The following is an 18885-nucleotide window of genomic DNA, read 5'->3' as shown; positions in this document are numbered from 1 at the left end:
ACCCAGGCATGGTAATGCCTGTACCAGCTGCTTTTGAAGTGCCATCTACTGCATTTGACAGTTTCTGGGGTATCCAATGGTAAGTTACCCAAAAGAGAGATACCTCCTTGATCACGTCTCTCTGGAAATAAGTTAAATGAGCAAGATAATTCAGCACCCAAACTGCAAAGGACAGTGAAGCATACTTCTGCTTCTCAAGAAATCCACAAACAGGTATCCGAAAGTCTAACAAGCCACTCAGTAGGATATCTGAACGCTAGTTTTATTTTGTACAAAAAAGCATTTTCGCCACAATAAAAAACACAGCTTCATCAGAGATAAAAAACTCAATCACTGTTCAAAATTTTAAATAAAACAGCAGGAAGTGACATAAAAAACGTCACAGAAATACATCAATGCGCTTAAAACCACACCTATTCTCATCAGTAATTTCTAGTCAAACTAAAGTATAAAAATACAGAATGTGTTCCTTAAGAAAGGACCCCACCTGCATCTAGTAGTATAAAAAAATAACCTAGTAAATGTATAAACTCAAGATTAAAAGTAATCTTTTAAAGAATGAGTTAGCTATTAAAACTAAGATTAAAGTCAACATGTTATAAAAATAATGGACCTAAAGAAATTTAATATTGTGTTAAATAAAATACACCAATATAAACTACCTCAGATAGCTTCGTAATTTTAAAACAGCAGCAATATTGCAATTTTCATTCAAACCGGGAGCTCTGAATGCATCTAAAGTAAGCTGCCATTCGACAAAGGAATGGGTCCAAACAGTCTTTTAATAGACAGAAAGGAACATTTAAGTGTGGCTTTTGTAATGTTTGTAGGTTTATTAAACCAGGGAATTCTTTTGAAATTAGAAATAAAAAATATCATATCCACCATAGGATAAATTGTCAAACTTGTTCTGTTTCCTATGCTGCCTTTTGCGATTGCTGCCCAGCCTTTTACATCGGCAAGACGGACCGTAAAGTCCGTGAACGTGTATATCAACACGTTTATGCAATAAAGAAAAATAAGGGCGACAACGCGTTGGCAAAGCATATCGACAAAAATCCTGGACATTCCTTTAGTTTTATGGGTATCGACCATGTATTGGTTGGTATCAGAGGTGGTCCTTCATCCCTTGTTTTGGAGATCCGCGAGCTCGAATGGCAGCTTACTTTAGATGCATTCAGAGCTCCCGGTTTGAATGAAAATTGCAATATTGCTGCCGTTTTAAAATTACGAAGCTATCTGAGGTAGTTTATATTGGTGTATTTTATTTAACACAATATTAAATTTCTTTAGGTCCATTATTTTTATAACATATTGACTTTAATTTTAGTTTTAATAGCTAACTCATTCTTTAAAAGATTACTTTTAATCTTGAGTTTATACATTTACTAGGTTATTTTTTTATACTACTAGATGCAGGTGGGGTCCTTTCTTAAGGAACACATTCTGTATTTTTATACTTTAGTTTGACTAGAAATTACTGATGAGAATAGGTGTGGTTTTAAGCGCATTGATGTATTTCTGTGACGTTTTTTATGTCACTTCCTGCTGTTTTATTTAAATTTTTGAACAGTGATTGAGTTTTTTTATCTCTGATGAAGCTGCGTTTTTTATTGTGGCGAAAACGCTTTTTTGTACAAAATAAAACTAGCGTTCAGATATCCTACTGAGTGGCTTGTTGGACTTTCGGACACCTGTTTGTGGATTTCGTGCTTTGTTTTTTTGCCTCTCTTCAGTTTGTGGTGTCATGGCTACGGGTAGTCCCGTTAGTCCTAACAGCCCTAACATTTTCGGGACAGTCTCTTCCAATGTTGGTAATGAAAGGATGGATGTTTCGTCCCTTTTGGTTTCGCTCACGCAAAAAATTGAGTTGCTTAATTCTCATATGGATGCTTTCCAACAAGGTATACCTAGTTTAAGGTTACCTGCCTTCAACCATTCTGCAAAATCTGGTCAAACTAGCGGTGGTTCTTTAATTCCGGCAGGACAGCCGGTACCTTCCGTTTCTTCTGGCGGTGGTTTCCAGACTGTTAACCCAGGTTTATTGGTGATTAATAACTCTTCTTCCTCCAGCAGAGACTCACCCTTTCCAGCTGGACAACGACTGGAGGACAGAGGCGTTTTCAATAACGCGGCTTATGGGTCTACAGGACCGGCGTGCCCTCCAGTTACTACACCTAATGGAGCAGACAGTGCAAACGCTAGTCGTAATTCTACTTTTTCCCTCTCCGAATGGATGGGGAACATAGGTACTTTTTCCTTTCTGCCTACGGGTGAGCCAAACAACATGGGTTCTAATGTTGGCCATCAAGTCTCCCGAGGGGAGAGTATAGGTGACAGACTAAAGATTTTGGACAGCAAGTTATTAAAACTAAAAAAGCTCCAATTAGAGTCTGCATATTTTCAACAATGTCTGGTTGAGAATTTGATCCCTAAGGGATTAAGGAACAATTTTTCTCCTTCTGGTCTATTGGCGGACCATCTTTTCTATACGGATCTTAAGGCTCTCTTTCAAGAACAAGGAGCGCATTCGCTTCAATTGATTGTGAAACATTACTCGGTACACATTAGTTCTCTCACCAAAGAAATTAATTCTCTCGATAATGTCATTAAACTTGACATTGATTTTATGCAGTTCAAATATGATTACAATCGCATATTTGTGAGCATTGATGCTTTAATGGAGAAGCTTAAAAACAACAAAAATAAGAAATTAATTAGGGATAGGCTAGCCTATCAGCAAAATAAAGCCTATCCCAATCTTGAGCTCAGGACTGCTGCTTGTGTACATTCAAGTCGAGAGGACTTTCCTACTTCTAAAGACGTTGGAGATGAGACTTCCGAGGTAGATACTCCTGAAGAACCAGGTGAGGACTCTAACCAAGGGGTGAGACGGAGTAATAGAATCAAAGCAAACAAAAACACAAAAACTGGGTATAATAAACCTGGCCCTTCCTTTCGTAACAATGGAAGTGGTTTTTTAGGGGCACGGAACAACAAGGCTTACGTGAACAAGAAAACGAACAGATACAATTAATACCCAACTTTGTCTTTGATTCTCCCATTGATGATGGCCACCCCAGAATTATCACCAACAAGAATGGGGACTTTAAGATATATCATTTTTCTACTGTGAACATCGACCCTGATCTGGTCGACCTCTTGGCTTTTGGTTACACTTTTGTCCCTAGCACTACAGGCAACTTAGCTAAAGTTATTACTGATTTAAAATCTTTTACTCGTAAATTAAACTTGAAACTGTTTTTTAGTAATGATGTCACTAATGTATCGATGGGGTTGAAAATGCCTAGTTCCTTCAACCCCCCTTTACACGCCAACCTACATTTTTTTGAAACTATGTGTGAGGTTGACATTAGACATCTTTATTCTTCTTTACAGAGTAAAACTGATTTTTCTAAGTTTAATATTACTAAGGAACAGATAGCAGGGCTTCGCCATCTTAGTGAGTTGCCTGTACGGTTTATTAAACCTGACAAGGGAGGTGGCTTAGTGTTATTTGATGATTTTCAATATAAGGAGAGGATGCTCCTTATCTTAAACAGTCCAGCATATGGTTTGGCCTCTTTGAATGAAGTGAATGTCTCTCATAGTCGAATTAGGGGTTACTACAGGGATTTACTTTTGGCTGGGAAGATCGAATTAGATCTTTATAATTTTATTGACATCTTTCCCCCAAAAATCCCGGTGATGTTTGGCATCCCCAAGATTCATAAGGATGCCTCAAACCCAGCTATGAGAGCTTTGGTTGATGGTCGATCATCCATGACCCATCCCTGTTCTAGATTCATTGACAGCATCTTGTCTAAGTACCTCAAATTGATTCCAGGCATCTGTAAAGATTCCTGGACATTTTTGAGTAACATCAACAACATTCCATTTGATGGTTCCAACAATTTCTTAACGATTGATGTTGTCGATTTGTACACTTCCATTCCACATCTGGAAGCTGTCAAATGGATTGGGTTATTACTGACCGAATTAGGAGCACCCAAACTTGAAATAGATTTGGTTACTGAGTTATTAGAGATTTTCCTCACATCAAATTTCTTTATTTTTGATAAAGAGTATTATCTACAAAAACAAGGGGTTGCCCATGGGCTCCCCTTGTAGGGCAAGTTTTGCCAACCTCTTTGTTGCCTATTGGGAAAAGCACTTCCTTATGAGTAAACCTGAGTTGATGAAGCATGTTATTTTTTATACCAGATTTCTGGATGACATCTTCATCCTCTTTCGGGAAGGGGCTGAACCAGCAGGTGAATTTGTGCAAGCTATCAACGAAACTACTGAATTTTTAAAATTTACATACAAATTTTCTACATCAGAGATTGATTATCTAGATGTTAAATTAGTCAAGGATCAAAATAAGAAAGGGCTTACGTCAACTGTCTACAGAAAGCCTACATATTGCAATTCATTCCTGCACTTTTCTAGCTTCCATCCCTTTAGACAAAAGCGGTCCATTGTCAAGGGCCAACTTGTTAGAGCAGGGAGAATGTGCAGTACCTTGTCTGATTTCCTTAACGAATGTAAATTTTTAAAAGAGTTGTTTGGCAACCGGGGTTACCCTGCGGATTTATTGGAAGAACTGATTATGGAAGTTAACCAGAAAAGGCTGGATGGGTTTTACAAACCCCTCCTTGACCAGAGTGTGCTTCCACTAATTGATACGCATGGTAGTGTTTCCCCCTTTGAGGACACTCTAACTACTGTAGCTGATGTTGCGTCTAAAAACGATGAACGAAAGTTTACCTTAAGTTTTGTTACCACGTTTAATACTAACTCCCAAGCCATTTGGTCTATAATTTGCAAGAATTGGCATTTTATTTCCAGTACACCAGTACTTTTAGAAAAACTGGGTCCATCCCCTCATGTTGTGTATAAAAGAGGTAGTAACCTCAAAGAACTTTTACAAAGGAATGGGTCCAAACAGTCTTTTAATAGACAGAAAGGAACATTTAAGTGTGTTTTTTGTAATTTTTGTAGGTTTATTAAACCAGGGAATTCTTTCGAAATTAGAAATAAAAAATATCAGATCCACCATAGGATAAATTGTCAAACTTGTTCTGTTGTCTATGCTGCCTTTTGCGATTGCTGCCCAGCCTTTTACATCGGCAAGACGGACCGTAAAGTCCGTGAATGTGTATATCAACACGTTTATGCAATAAAGAAAAATAAGGGCGACAACGCGTTGGCAAAGCATATCGACAAAAATCCTGGACATTCCTTTAGTTTTATGGGTATCGACCATGTATTGGTTGGTATCAGAGGTGGTCCTTCATCCCTTGTTTTGGAGATCCGCGAGCTCGAATGGCAGCTTACTTTAGATACATTCAGAGCTCCCGGTTTGAATGAAAATTGCAATATTGCTGCAGTTTTAAAATTACGAAGCTATCTGAGATAGTTTATATTGGTGTATTTTATTTAACACAATATTAAATTTCTTTAGGTCCATTATTTTTATAACATGTTGACTTCAATTTTAGTTTTAATAGCTAACTCATTCTTTAAAAGATTACTTTTAATCTTGAGTTTATACATTTACTAGGTTATTTTTTTATACTACTAGATGCAGGTGGGGTCCTTTAGTTTGACTAGAAATTACTGATGAGAATAGGTGTGGTTTTAAGCGCATTGATGTATTTCTGTGACGTTTTTTATGTCACTTCCTGCTGTTTTATTTAAATTTTTGAACAGTGATTGAGTTTTTTATCTCTGATGAAGCTGCGTTTTTTTATTGTGGCGAAAACGCTTTTTTGTACAAAATAAAACTAGCGTTCAGATATCCTACTGAGTGGCTTGTTGGACTTTCGGATACCTGTTTGTGGATTTCGTGCTTTGTTTTTTTGCCTCTTTTCAGTTTATACTTCTGCTTCTCGGTCTGTCCAACTCCCTAGACTCTGCATTAGGAGGATGAACAGATGAACTTTTCTTAGACAGTTCTTTCTTTGTGGCTACCACCATGGCATCTACTACTGAAGGGCCCTTACACCAGTGTTTCCTGTCTTTTGCAGCTATGCAGATTCTATGAGGCTTCTTGGGGAATGGCTCTGTAATGTCAGGGTCCTTTCAAGCCCTTTGTGCTATGAGGTCTATGAAGGCATCAGGAGGAGGAACCACCCAGGATACAGATGGGCCAGACCAAAAGGCATCAAGGAACAAAGACTCATCTGAAGTAGTTTAGGTGGACTATCCTCCCTTCTGCTTCATCAATTCTAGGATTCTCCCAGTTGTGACATCATCAAGGGGGACCAGGGGATCTGTATTCAATGAAATCCAGTCCTCAGTGACCATCTCAGGCAAGGAGTCAATGTGCTTCCATCTGCATGTCTGTTTTTGCAGAAATGAAAGTAATTTACTCACCATATCTTGACATCTGTGCTGTCCATTTTCATTCTTCCTCACCAATGGGTTCTGATCTGATCCTCTGGTCCAAGTTGGCCGCATACACTAAACTTTGGATCCAGCTCTCAAGCTCTTCCCTCTAACCATAATGCTCTACTCCATTCCCAACAACTCATTTCAAGTTTCATTCATAGATTAGTACTAGACTAATTGCCCTTGCAAGCCATTTTAAGCCTAGCCAATTATCCCTTGTGAGACTCAAACCCTGTATCTTGTGTTTGTAAGGCACACACCTTAACCATTAGGCCGTTAGGCCACCCTCCCAATTTGCTGCCTACTCTCCCAGTTCATAACAGACAAAGACACAGACAGAAGAAAGTCAGGGCTCAAACCTGGAACTCAACAGTTCCAATACCGTCTAGCAGGTACTTCCAGGAGTGACAAGGACAAGGGATGGATGGGAGGGATAACAGAGATGCCAAGTTATGGCGACTACATAACTTAAATTTGATGTTGTCGTTCTCATTCTTCTACATCAATGGGACAAAGTCCCTAGCTAAGTGGCCTCCATGGAAGGACATGCCAGACCACTGTCAAAAACTCTGCTTCTAGAAATGATGTCCAACTTGTACTGCGTAACAAAGGTATGAGTTTTTGACCAAGTAGCTGCAGCACAAGTGTCATCAATGGAAGTCCTTGACCAAAAGGCAGGTGGAAGTAGCCATGAAGAGAGTGGAATGAGCTCGAGGAGGTTGTGGTAAATTTAGTTATTTTTGAGAATAAACCAATAAAATACAATCAATAATCCATCTGACTAAAGTAACTTTAGGTACTCCCTGACCAAAGTGATTTGGGGAAAAGGATACAAATAGGTAGTCGGATTTCCTGAACTATTTCGTTCTGTGAAGATAAAAACGTAGGTGGTCTATGCACATCAAGGAGATGAAGCATGTATTCTCCCTTATTCGCAAAATCTGCAAAGAAGACTGGCAGCTGTATGGACTGGATGATGTTATTTGCAGACACCACTTCAGGAAGAAAGGAAGGGCTGGACTGCCGAGACACCCTGTCTTTATTGAAAATAATGTAAGGAGGCTAACTGCTAAGACCTGGAGCTCAGAAATCCTTTTTGCTGAAGTAACAGCTACTAAAAAGACCATTTTCCATGAAAGATGCTTCAGATCACAGTTGTCTGATGGTTCAAAGGGTTTCTGAGTTAAACCATGAAAGACCACAGTAAGGTCTGAAGGAGGAGAAGGGTCCCTTATCGGGGGTCTGAGGAGAAAAATGCTTTCATGAAGGCTTTATACAATCTGGGTGAAGCCGTAAAAAAAGATTGGTTTCCAGAATGGAAATTTGAAATCGCTGCCAACTGGATCTTAATTGTAGAGAAACTAGCGCCTTCTTTAAAAAGAGCTGTTAGAAAAAGAAGTATGGCCGAACTTAGTGTTGAAAAATGGTAGATCATCGGGTTAGATGCTGAAACAGAAAATCTTTTCTATTTGTTTCTCTAGACTTTCTTGGTAGAAGCTTTCTGGGAGTCCAAGATAATATCGCAAACTGGTGAACAGAGCCTGGACTGTAACTAGTACTGGAAGTGCAGAAACCATGCGGTTAGCTTGAGAGTGGGGAGACTGGAGTGCTGAATTCCTGATGGATGAGACAGGAAATCCTGAGTGGTTTCAGTATCCATGGAGGATATTGCAAGTGAGACCACAAGAATTGGAACCATACCTGCTGAGGCCAGAAGGGTGCAATGAGGATGACTGAGCGCTCTTCAGCCATTTGCTTTCTGCAAGAACTATGAAATCAGAGGAAGAAGAGGGTAGGCATACAGATAACCCAGGGGGCAATCGTGAATCAGGGCATCTCTTGGTGACTCCCCCTGAAGGAGAATTAGACAGAAGTACTTGCTGCACTTGCTGAGGAGTGAGGCAAATAGGTCACAGCAAGGCTGGCCCCAGTGGCTAAAGATCATATTCACTACCGACTGGTTGAGATATCACTCATGAAGCATCACAATGGATCTGGTGAGCCTGTCAGCTAACGTGTTGGTTTTGCGCAGGATGTGCCTCAATGAGGAAGCAGTCTGAAGAGATTGCCCATTCCCAAATCCTCATGGCCTGTCTGCACATTGGGTAATATTAAAGTTCCTCCTCGGTTGTTGATGTACCAGACTACTGACATGTTGTCTGTTTGAACTGCAATAGTCTCCAAAGGGAGACATCTTGAAATGCTTGCAATTCTAGAAGGACTACTCTCAATCTCTAGGACACTGACATGCAATTTGGTCTCCAGAGGGGACATCATGCCTTGGACCATCTTTCCCAAGAAATGCCCCCACCCCCACCCCAGTTGGAAAGCATATGTAGTCACTGTGGCAAATGGGAATGGAAGAATGATTAGTCTGCACAGAAAAAGATCATAGGACTGAATCCACCAATGAGTATGACGTTTGCAGATTGCAGGGAGACTTACAGGAAACAACAAGGGCTGATAAATAATGGACCACTGTACCGCCAAAGTCCAATGAAGAATTTGCATAAAGAAGCATGCTAAAGGGACTAGAAGTATGGCAGGTTACATTGACCCCAGAGCTTGTACTTGCTGGAGGAAAAGGATGAGAAAGTATAGACCGAACCCGATGTCTTAAGGATGTGATGCGGTAGAGAGGAAAGGAAGCCTCCTGAGTTGTAGCATTCAAGAGAGTCCCTATAAATTTCAGGGTCTGCACTGGGACTAGGTTTGACTTGGCACAGTTTATTGAGATGCTTAAGGTACTGGAAACCTGGAGCAAATAGTCCCTGGCTTGTAAATGTTGATGCTTGGATGGGGTGGTGATAAGTCAATCATTGAGACATGGAAACACCTGGAATACCCTTGAGTCTCAAGTGAGTTACTACAACTGCCATGCATTTGTTGAACACCATGGGGTCTAAGGCGAGTCCAAAGGGCAGTGCTCTGAATTGGTAATGATCGACTCCCAGCCATACGCGTACAGTATATATTTATTTTTACATTTGTTAACCGGGTTAGTCTGTCTGGGTTCTTAGAAGCCCTTTTTCAGCAGAGACCTGAGGAGAAAAGCTCCCAAAAAAAAAAAAAAAAAAAAAAAAAAAAAAGTAAACAAATAGTAACAACAAAGATAAACAGATCACATTTTAAGTATACATACTTCTGAAGTAATTACACAACATGCAATAAAGGAATATACAGAATGGATGGATATATATATATATATATATTCTTTTTTTGTTTGTTTTTTGAGCATAATCACTACACTGCATGTGATACAAGTAAATCCAAACAGCAAATTAGCAGCTGTAAAATATTATTTCAGGAGTGAAAAACACTTTGCCAAGTGCAAGCACAAATGCCTTGCTTAATATGAAGTAATGGAGATTCTTCTTACCTTTTTAGTGTCCCATAACTGTTTAGCAAGATTTTTGTCTGCTTCAGTTGTTTCCTCTTCCATTCCAGGAACTACCAATAAAACTATGGAAAACACATATATACACACATATATAAGAGCATTCAAACATTATCAATTAATATGATACATCTCTCTCTTGTAAAAGACAGAATCATTTCCATTCAGTCTAATGATACATAGTAAACATTTATACTTGACAAGTGAAGCACGATGTAACACTTCCATATAATATTTTATAACACATAGCAGTTCTCAGACACACAAGTAAAGACAGCCCTTGCAAAGGCCAAAAACACAGCATCAATGGGACCAGATGCTATCCCAGGTTACGTCTTACACGAGCTTCAAAATGAACTAACCCCCCATCTCAAATCACTATTCAAACTCAGCCTCTCTACAGGCTATGTACCCAAAGAATGGCATACAGCAACAGTCGTACCACTCCACAAAGGTGGTGCCACAACTGACCATAGGAACTATCGCCTATAAGCTTGACTAGCTTGGTCTGCAAAGCCATGGAATGCACTATCATGGAGCTCATTAACAGGGATATTAGGAACCTCCAGACACTGGAACCCACCCAGTTCGGCTTTGTTAAAGGCAGATCTTGCCTCCTGAACTTGGTCGACTTCTTCGAAACAGTCACCAAGGCCATAGATGAAGGGGAAGGTGGTCCACACAGCATATCTGGACCTCGCTAAGGCATTAGACACCATCCCACACTCAGGAATCATAGACAAACTCACCAGCTTAAATATCAACCCCTAAGTCACGAGATGGGTTGCCAATTGGCTCTCAGACAGAACCCACACGGCAAGAGTGGCAGGCGCCATGTCTGACTCTAAACCAGTCACAAGCGGAGTCCCACAGGGCTCAGTCCTGGGACCCCTCCTGTTCGGTACATATTTAGCCGAAGTACAGGCAAAGGAGGAGGGACTGTGGCTAACCAAGTTCGCAGATGACTGTAAATTGGGTGCAATAACTGACTCTCCAGCTGACACAGACATCCTGCAAAAGGGTCTCACAGAGACAAAAACCTGGCGTCAAAGTCACGGCCTCAAGCTAAATGCCAAAAAATGCATAGTAATCCCATTTGGGAAAAACAAAGTACCTACAAACTACCACATAGATGGGAATCCACTATGTACAGAAGAAGTAATTAGGGACCTGGGTACCTAAGTAGATAGCAAGCTCTCCTTTGATAACCACATAGCCAAAACGGTCAGGAAATCCTTCTATGTGGCACACCTGATCACAAAGGGTTTCTCATCCAGATCCAAGGAGGTGACTGTGCCCCTTTACTCCTCACTCATTAGGCCCATAATAGAGTACAATGCCCCATTTGGGATGTACATCACTAGACACCTGCAACAACTAGAAAGACCACAGAAGTACCTCACTAAGAGGATTAAGGGCCTTAAACAATTACCCTAAGCACCCACTAAAAAGCTCCAGCTCTTCTCAGTCGCTTACCGTCTGCTCAGAGGTGACCTATGCCTGACCTATAGGGCCATGTCAAACCCTGAACTAATGGACATGCTTCACCTCAAAAAAACGAGATCCCTCAGAACCACTCATTCTAGTGACTTGAACCTATGTACAACAATAAACAAGACATGCTGGAGGGATAGATTCCTGTCCCAGCGACTCCCCTCACTCGAATAGAATCCCAATCCATATTCGACAGAGCTCCTCTCTGACACTCTAAGAGAAATCTTAATGAGTGGATGGGTAATCGTAAGTTCTACCCTGAGATCACTTCAGGAGCCCTGTTGACAGAGGCCCAGATTACTAATGTAATGGGGAGGCGAAAGCCATCACTCTGGCTAGGCTTATAAATGCCCATGGGCAGATAGCCTAGTACTTACCTATGAACCTACTAAACAGATCTCTTTCGGTTAAACTAAGCTTCTTTACTCTCTCCAAATGGTCTACACATCTATAACGTACATCAATTCAGTCAGATAATGAGTTTGCATTACAAAATGAGCCATTTGCAAGAAGGTTACCCAGAAAAGGAAAAGAGAAAACTTTAGTTTTGAAGAGTCATGCACTATTCAACAAAAAAGCAGATCAAACTTTTGCTTTGGTATGAGATGGCTTCCAGTAATTTACAAGAAAAAAAACTAAATCAAATTCACTCTGAGGTGTTTAAAACCAATGAAACACAAAGTGTATATCATCTCAAACAACAAATACCTAGAGAAATAGACACTTTTTTACTAGCTACTCAGAAACGCAATGTTAGTCACTAAATCGCCTTTTTTATTGTAAATACAGATAAGCACTTTCATCTATAACATTAAAAGACTTCATCAGATAGTCCATATTATACAATGACCCCCATTAATATTCCAAAATGTGCACGCTGATTGGCCAGCGTGCCATTGTAAATCCCACAATATGCCAACGGAAAAAGGTCCAGCAGCCCAAATTTTTTCCGTTGGTATAAGGTGTCCAAAACTTTCTTTTTTTTTAAATTAAAAAAAAAAATGGAGCAACGGAGACTTTCTTTTCTCCATTGCTTCCGTTTCAAATGATTGCTGTACTGCATATGCGTGGGAACGGTAGTCCCATAAGCATGCGCAGTACATCAACATAAGGAAGCAGTATACTACCACCGGCGTAAGAACAGTAATGCTCTGTTATACAAAGACATTATTTAAGAAAAAGTATTTGTTTCTTAAATAATGTCATTGTATAATAGCAACAACAGACTACGTGGTTGTGGTATATTGAATATTTACCCACGGCTGGCTTTATTTAATCACTCGAGATTTGCCCTCATGATTAAACCACACTAACCGTGGGTAAATCTTTGCTTAAATATATGACCAAGCAATTAAAAAGGTCAAAAAGTCACACGACCTAATCCCAAAACCAATATATAAAGAAACACTTTGTCTTATAATAAAACCACTACCAACAACAGACTTATAAAAAAAACATACATTTATAATAAATAAATAAATGAACTGTAATAAATACTGTGACAAATATTAAGCTATCTCGTATAAGCTCTAAGTTTTAAAAGACAGGCTATTGAAGACACTTCATTTAAACTGGTATACTACCCAGATTCAAGCAGACCTACCAATGCAATTAATTTTTCTCTAAATATAACCCCCATGGCCTCCCCCTGATGTTCGAATCCACCTTGTCTAAAATTGTAAATTTAAAATTATGGTCCGAATAATCAATGATACGTTTACTTAACGTATCAGTCATCTTATTTTTCTTAATTTCGTACAGATGTTCACAGATTCTTTCTTTAATTTTTTGCTCATTTTTTTACCGAGATGGAACCCAGGACACTGCTGACACAATACTACACAACACCAATAGCGTTGTGATTAAATTTATCTTTTACTTTGAACTTTATGTTTCTAACTAAAAACATCTCCCTATATGAATGTATTTGCAATAATTGCAATAACCACATATATTCATCCCACACTTTTTTTTATTTACACTAATACTGTTACGGACTCAAAAATGTTACTGAAACTTCTGCCTTTCCTATAAACTATAACTGGGTTCTCCCCCACCTTTTGTTTTAAATCTCTGTTTTCATCTAGTATGCACCAGTTTTTGCAAATAATCCACCTAATTATATCACTATCTACAGAAAAGGTGCCTATAAAAGTAAACATAACATTACATTTCTCACCACCCATCCTTTCCCTATTTAAAGGTTAACTACTGTAAGTAATACCTTTTAAAATAGGAATAAGTAATTGATCTTTTCTCTTATTAATAACTTCATACATACAACTATCAATATTTTTATGGGGTAGCCTCTTTTTACGAACATACTCTTCATCAAAGAACATTCTTCCACAAAATCTTCAAATACTGACACCATTTGAGCTGCGCGGACAAACTGCCCTTTAACCACAAAGTACAGTTTTGTACCTACCATAAATGTAGATGGTCCAATAGGTATGCAACTGCAGTCCTGACATATGGGTTGTCCTGCCTCAGGCAGCCCTTCGGTCGGCCAGATTCCAAAGTCTGGGTGCAGCGTCAGCTGATGTCACCCTTTCCCCGACGTCAGAGCGCCTGGGGTATAAAAGCGTCAGCCGACGCCATCTTCTTCAGTGTTTCTTGCCCCAGATGCCAGGTGCCCTCTAAGGAAGGCTAAATTTTGAAAACAGAGAAAAAATTCCAGACAAGTACAACAACATAAAAACAAATACACCATAAAAGATTACCCCAGGTAGCTAAAATGAGGGGTAGAAACCCAAAAGAATACCACAGAGGGGTAGGTGGGAGGGAAAACCTGACTGCAGTTGCATACCCATCGGACATCTACATTTATGGTAGGTACAAAACTGTACTATGTCCTTCAAGGATGCAACTGCAGTCCTGACATATGGGTTGAATACCATAGCCAACCTGGGGGTGGTAGGCACTAAGACAAAGATGGTGTAGCTAAAATGCCCTGCTGGACTGCAGAAGCAAACCCTGCTCTGGATCTGGAATATAAAGGCAGGTTGTAATGTTTGGAAAATGTATGCACGGAGCTCCATGTAGCAGCTTCTAAAATGTCATTTGTTGCCACTCCTCTTAAAAAGGCTGTGGAGGTGGCTGTAGCTCTGGTGGAATGTGGCCTGATGTAAGCTGGCACAGTTTTTCCATGAAAACAGTAGCAGAATCGAATGCAATTTCCAATCCATTTAGAAATTGTCCGTTTGGAAATTGCTTTTCCCTGCAATCCAGCAGCGCAAGCTACAAAAAGCTGGTCAGATTTTCTGAAAGACTTTGTTCTGTCCAAGTAGTAGCGCAACTGTCTGTGTATGTCCAAGGTGTGCAGAAGTCTCTCTCCTTTATTTTGAGGATTGGGAAAGAAGGTAGGCAGGTGAATAGCTTGATTCAGGGACACCCTGGATACCACCTTTGCCATGAATGACGGATTGGTTCTCAAAGAAACTCTGTCCTGATGAAAAATGAGAAATGGTTGTATTGCCATAAGGGCCTGTAGCTCAGAGACTCTTCTTGCTGAGGTTACTGCCAGAAGGAAAGCTGTCTTCCAAGACAGAAATTGCAACTCTGAAGATGCTACTGGTTCAAAGGGAGGAAGAGTTAATTTTTCCAGCATGAAGTTGAGGTCCCATGCAGGCACTGGTGGTTTCCTTGGAGGGTTGATGTTCTTTATACCTCTTAGAAACTGTCTTAGCAATGGGTGAGAAAATACAGGCAGATCAGTGTTATATTTGGCAGATATTGCTGAAGCATGTATTTTTATGGAAGAATATGAAAGGCCATTGTGGAGCATTTCAGCCAAATATTCTAGGATCTGTGGAATGCTCATCACTGATAGGTCTTGACCCTTTTTGCTGTTCCAGATAAGAAATCTCTTCCATTTTGCCGAGTATGTTTTTCTAGTGGAAGGTATGCGCGCCTCCAGGATGATATCTTTTACCCTTTTGGAAAGTGTATCCTGAGGAATAGTCATGGAATCTTTCAAGCTGTCAGCTTCAATGTTTTCAAGCTGGGGTGTAGTGTCCTGTAATTGTGCTGTGTCAGAAGAAGTGGCCATTGAGGAAGGAGCCACGGATTGGTGTGTCAAGCTCCGTAGCAGTGGGTACCAGTGTTGTCTTGGCCAGTCTGGAGCTATCAGTATGACTTTCGGTTGCTCTGTCTTGATCTTTAGTAACACCTTGGTCATCAAAGGAAGAGGTGGGAAGGCATATAGTGTTAGAGAGTTCCAACTGAAGGAGAGAGCGTCCACTTTCCATGCTCGAGGATGGTATGTCCTTGTGCAAAACTTTTTCAGATGGTGATTGAGATGGGAGGCAAAAAGATCTATGTCCGGCCTTCCCCATGCTTGAGTTATTTGTAAGAAAATGTCTGGATGCAACATCCATTCGTGTGGATCCATGATGTTTCTGCTTAGGCTGTCCGCCAGAACATTGTCCTTCCCTGGTACAAACTGGGATTGTAGCTCTATTTTCAATTGTAGGGAAATATCCCAGAGATTCATTGCTAGTCTACAAAGAGGGTAGGAATGGGTACCTCCTTGCTTGTTTATGTACCACATAACTGTGGTATTGTCTGTCTTTATTAGTAGATGGCCCTGATACATGAACTTTTCGAAGGCCTTGATTGCATGTATCACTGCCAGCATTTCTTTTTGGTTGATGTGCAGGTGCTTTTCTTTTTGTGTCCATTGTCCTTGAATGCATCTGCCCTCCATGTGCCCCATCCATGGTCTGAGGCGTCTGTTGTTATGGTTTGACTTGTATGAGGCTTGCTGAAAGGCAGACCTTTGTTTATCTGGCTTGCTTGAGCCCACCACAGAAATTCCTTTTGAAGGCATGGAATGAGTGGGATCAATGCTTCCAGACTGTGGCTGTGTTGAGACCATAGACGTTTTAGATACCATTGTAGTTTCCTCATATGCAGCCTTGCGTGGAATCAGAAGAATGCAAGATGCCATGAAACCCAGGGCCTGCAGGATTTTCCTTGCAGTCATCTGGGTGTGTGTTGCCAATTTTCTGAAGTATTCTGGTAATTGTTTTTGTTTTTCTTTTGTCAAACGCCATCTGGGTGTTTGTGTCCAGTGTGGCACCCAGGAAAGGTATTTGTTGGGATGGTACGAGACTTGATTTCTGAATACTGACTGTGTATCCCAAGGCCTGCAGTAGGTGAATGACTTAGTCCAAGTTTTTTAACAAGGCTTGTTGGCTGTCCGCTTGTATAAGGCAGTCGTCCAGGTAAGGGTATATTTGTATCCCCTGAAGTCTGCAATGTGCAATTACTGATGCCAGGCATTTCGTGAACACTCTGGGTGCAGTAGATAAGCCAAAGGGCAATGCTGAGAATTGATAATGCTCTGAGCCTGCAAGAAATCTGAGGCATCTTCTGCAACTTTGTCTGATTGGGACATGCAGGTATGCCTCCTTGAGGTCCAGAGTTACCAGCCAAGACCCCTTGCCCAGCATGGGAAGGAGTTGCTGTAAAGTCAGCATTTTGAATTTTGGCACAATAAGGTAAGTATTCAGTGCGGACAAGTCCAGAATGGGTCTCCATTTCTTGGAACAAGGAACAGTCTTGAATAAAATCCTTGGCCTTGTTCTGCAGAAGGAACCTTTTCTATTGCTCTTATTTGAAGTAGGTTTGTTATTTGTTTGAGTGCCTCTGCCCTTTGATTTGGTGGCAGGTTTGGCCTGCCATGTCTTGTTGGTAGTGTATGAAAATGGAATCTGTATCCTTTGTCTATTATGTCCAGTATCCATTTGTCCTTTGTAATATTGTGCCAATTTTGTGAGAATAAAGATAATTTTCCGCCCAAAGGTGCTTCTAATTGAGCCCTGGATGGTGGAGTCAAAGTCAAGTCATTGAGATTGTCCCTACGGAGCAGTGGAAGGTCCTGCCCCACCTCTCTGGTTCAGAGGCTGCCACTGACGTCCTCTGTAGGAGTCTCGAGTTTGCCCTCTACCACGTCTGTTTTTGCCTCTTTGAATTTTGTCTGTGTCTGGAAAGGACCAATGCTTAGAAGGGCAATTCCTGCTGAATCCTGGAGGCTGTACCTGGAGGAAATCTTTGACTGTTTGCACCGATTTTGCCTTTTCCTCTATTTTCTTTAAAACCTCTTGTGCAGTAGCACCAAATAGCTTATGTTTATCTAGTGGTGCATCCAAAAGCTTAATTTTCACATGGTCTGGCAATGTTTGTTCCTTTAACCAAGCATGTCTGCGTATGACCGCACCTGTCATTGCTGCTCTACATGAAGCTTCCAGTGCATCATATCCACACTGAAGGAAATGGTTGCTAACCTGCTGAGTATTATGAACCAATTCCTGTAACCCCTTTCTATCTAATGGTTCAGGGGAAGCCAATTTCTTTTGCAAGTCATCCAACATGTATTCCTGATACTGAATCATATGAAATTGACAATTTAATGCTCATAGAAAGGGTGGAAGATGTATATACTTTCTTGCCCCACCTTTCTAAAGCCCTAGAATCTCTTTCCGAAGGAAGTGGATTCTTAGCAGTAGTGGAGGAAACCCCTTTAGGCCCCTGAGAAATAGTTTCAGGGTCAGCAGTATGGCCCTTGTACAGAAATTGATGTGTGTCTGGGACCCTGTAGTACCTGTCTGGCTTGACAGGAGCAGGGGGGAGGGAGTCAGGGGAAACACTAGATTCTAAGTACACATCATCTAAAACATTTAAAACTGGAGGAATAGCTAAGGGTCTATGCTGAGGTAGCTTTAAAAATTCCCTTAACCTTTTCCTAGAATCTGAGTATTCTTGGCCTTGCCATTTGAAGTGTTCCCTCATGGAATGAAGCGTTTCCCCAAAGGAAAACTCCTCAGGAGGAGAAGCAGAGGGAATGGATTCCTCCACATCAGAATCCTCGTAGGCCAGGAAGGCCTCCTCCTGGTAGTCTGAATGTGCAGAATCACCTGAGGCCTCATCGGAGGACTGGGGATCTACCTGCTCAACCCTAGGCCTCTTGACAGAGGGCGGCTGACAGCCTCTATCTGGATGTGGCTGAGAACCCCTAATTAAAGAAATAAGGTCCTCAGCTAAACTTAAAATTTGAGAACCAGAAGTGGATCCCAGAAAAACAGATCTTGGAGGGAGAGACTTAGCCTGTTTGGCAGCCTTAGCACGTGTGTAGGCCTTAATGGACATAGACACTGGAGGCCTGGCAGCCCCGCGTGCTGGAGTAGTCTTATCCACTGAAATGGTGTTAGAAATATCCTGGGCTACGGTCTCAGAGGGGAGAACAGAAACCGGCACCGAGCTGGCCTCCGGTACCGAAGTAACCAGTGGGGCGGTGTCGTTGGTCTGTAGCGGTTGTGAAACCAGATCAGAAGAGACCAAGACACTCGCGGTAGGCCTAAGCGTGGTGTCGGCCGAGACCGCGGGTGTCGGTCCTTATCCTTCCGTTTTTTAGGTAAATGTGCTGTCGGAAGCTCCGACGGCATGATATAACAGAAATCTTCCCCAAAATAATCCTGTGCAAACTCTGTCCGACGCCTAAGAGTGCGTTTATTGAAAGAAGCACAAGCTGTACAGGCCGAGACGTTGTGTTCTGGGCCTAGGCAGGGTAAGCAGTAAGAGTGGAAATCCTTATG

At 41.1% G+C, this 18885-nt stretch overlaps 1 protein-coding gene across 1 annotated transcript in view; it reads right to left on the bottom strand.

The window, feature by feature from the left end:
- The window catches only part of CRTC1 (CREB regulated transcription coactivator 1), a 1948027-nt gene that overhangs the window by 1196308 nt on the left and 732834 nt on the right, over positions 1–18885 (bottom strand). The window contains exon 6 of the mRNA XM_044053956.1: positions 9776–9858. Coding sequence (XP_043909891.1) covers positions 9776–9858 — 83 coding nt within the window. The remainder of the gene's footprint in view (positions 1–9775; positions 9859–18885) is intronic.

This window comes from Protopterus annectens, chromosome 13.part0 (assembly GCF_019279795.1).
Source record: "Protopterus annectens isolate FY-2018-M chromosome 13.part0, PAN1.0, whole genome shotgun sequence".
Taxonomy (NCBI): Eukaryota; Metazoa; Chordata; order Ceratodontiformes; family Protopteridae; genus Protopterus; species Protopterus annectens.
Note: the sequence above shows the minus strand (reverse complement) of the source record. Positions and strands in the feature narration are given on the sequence as shown.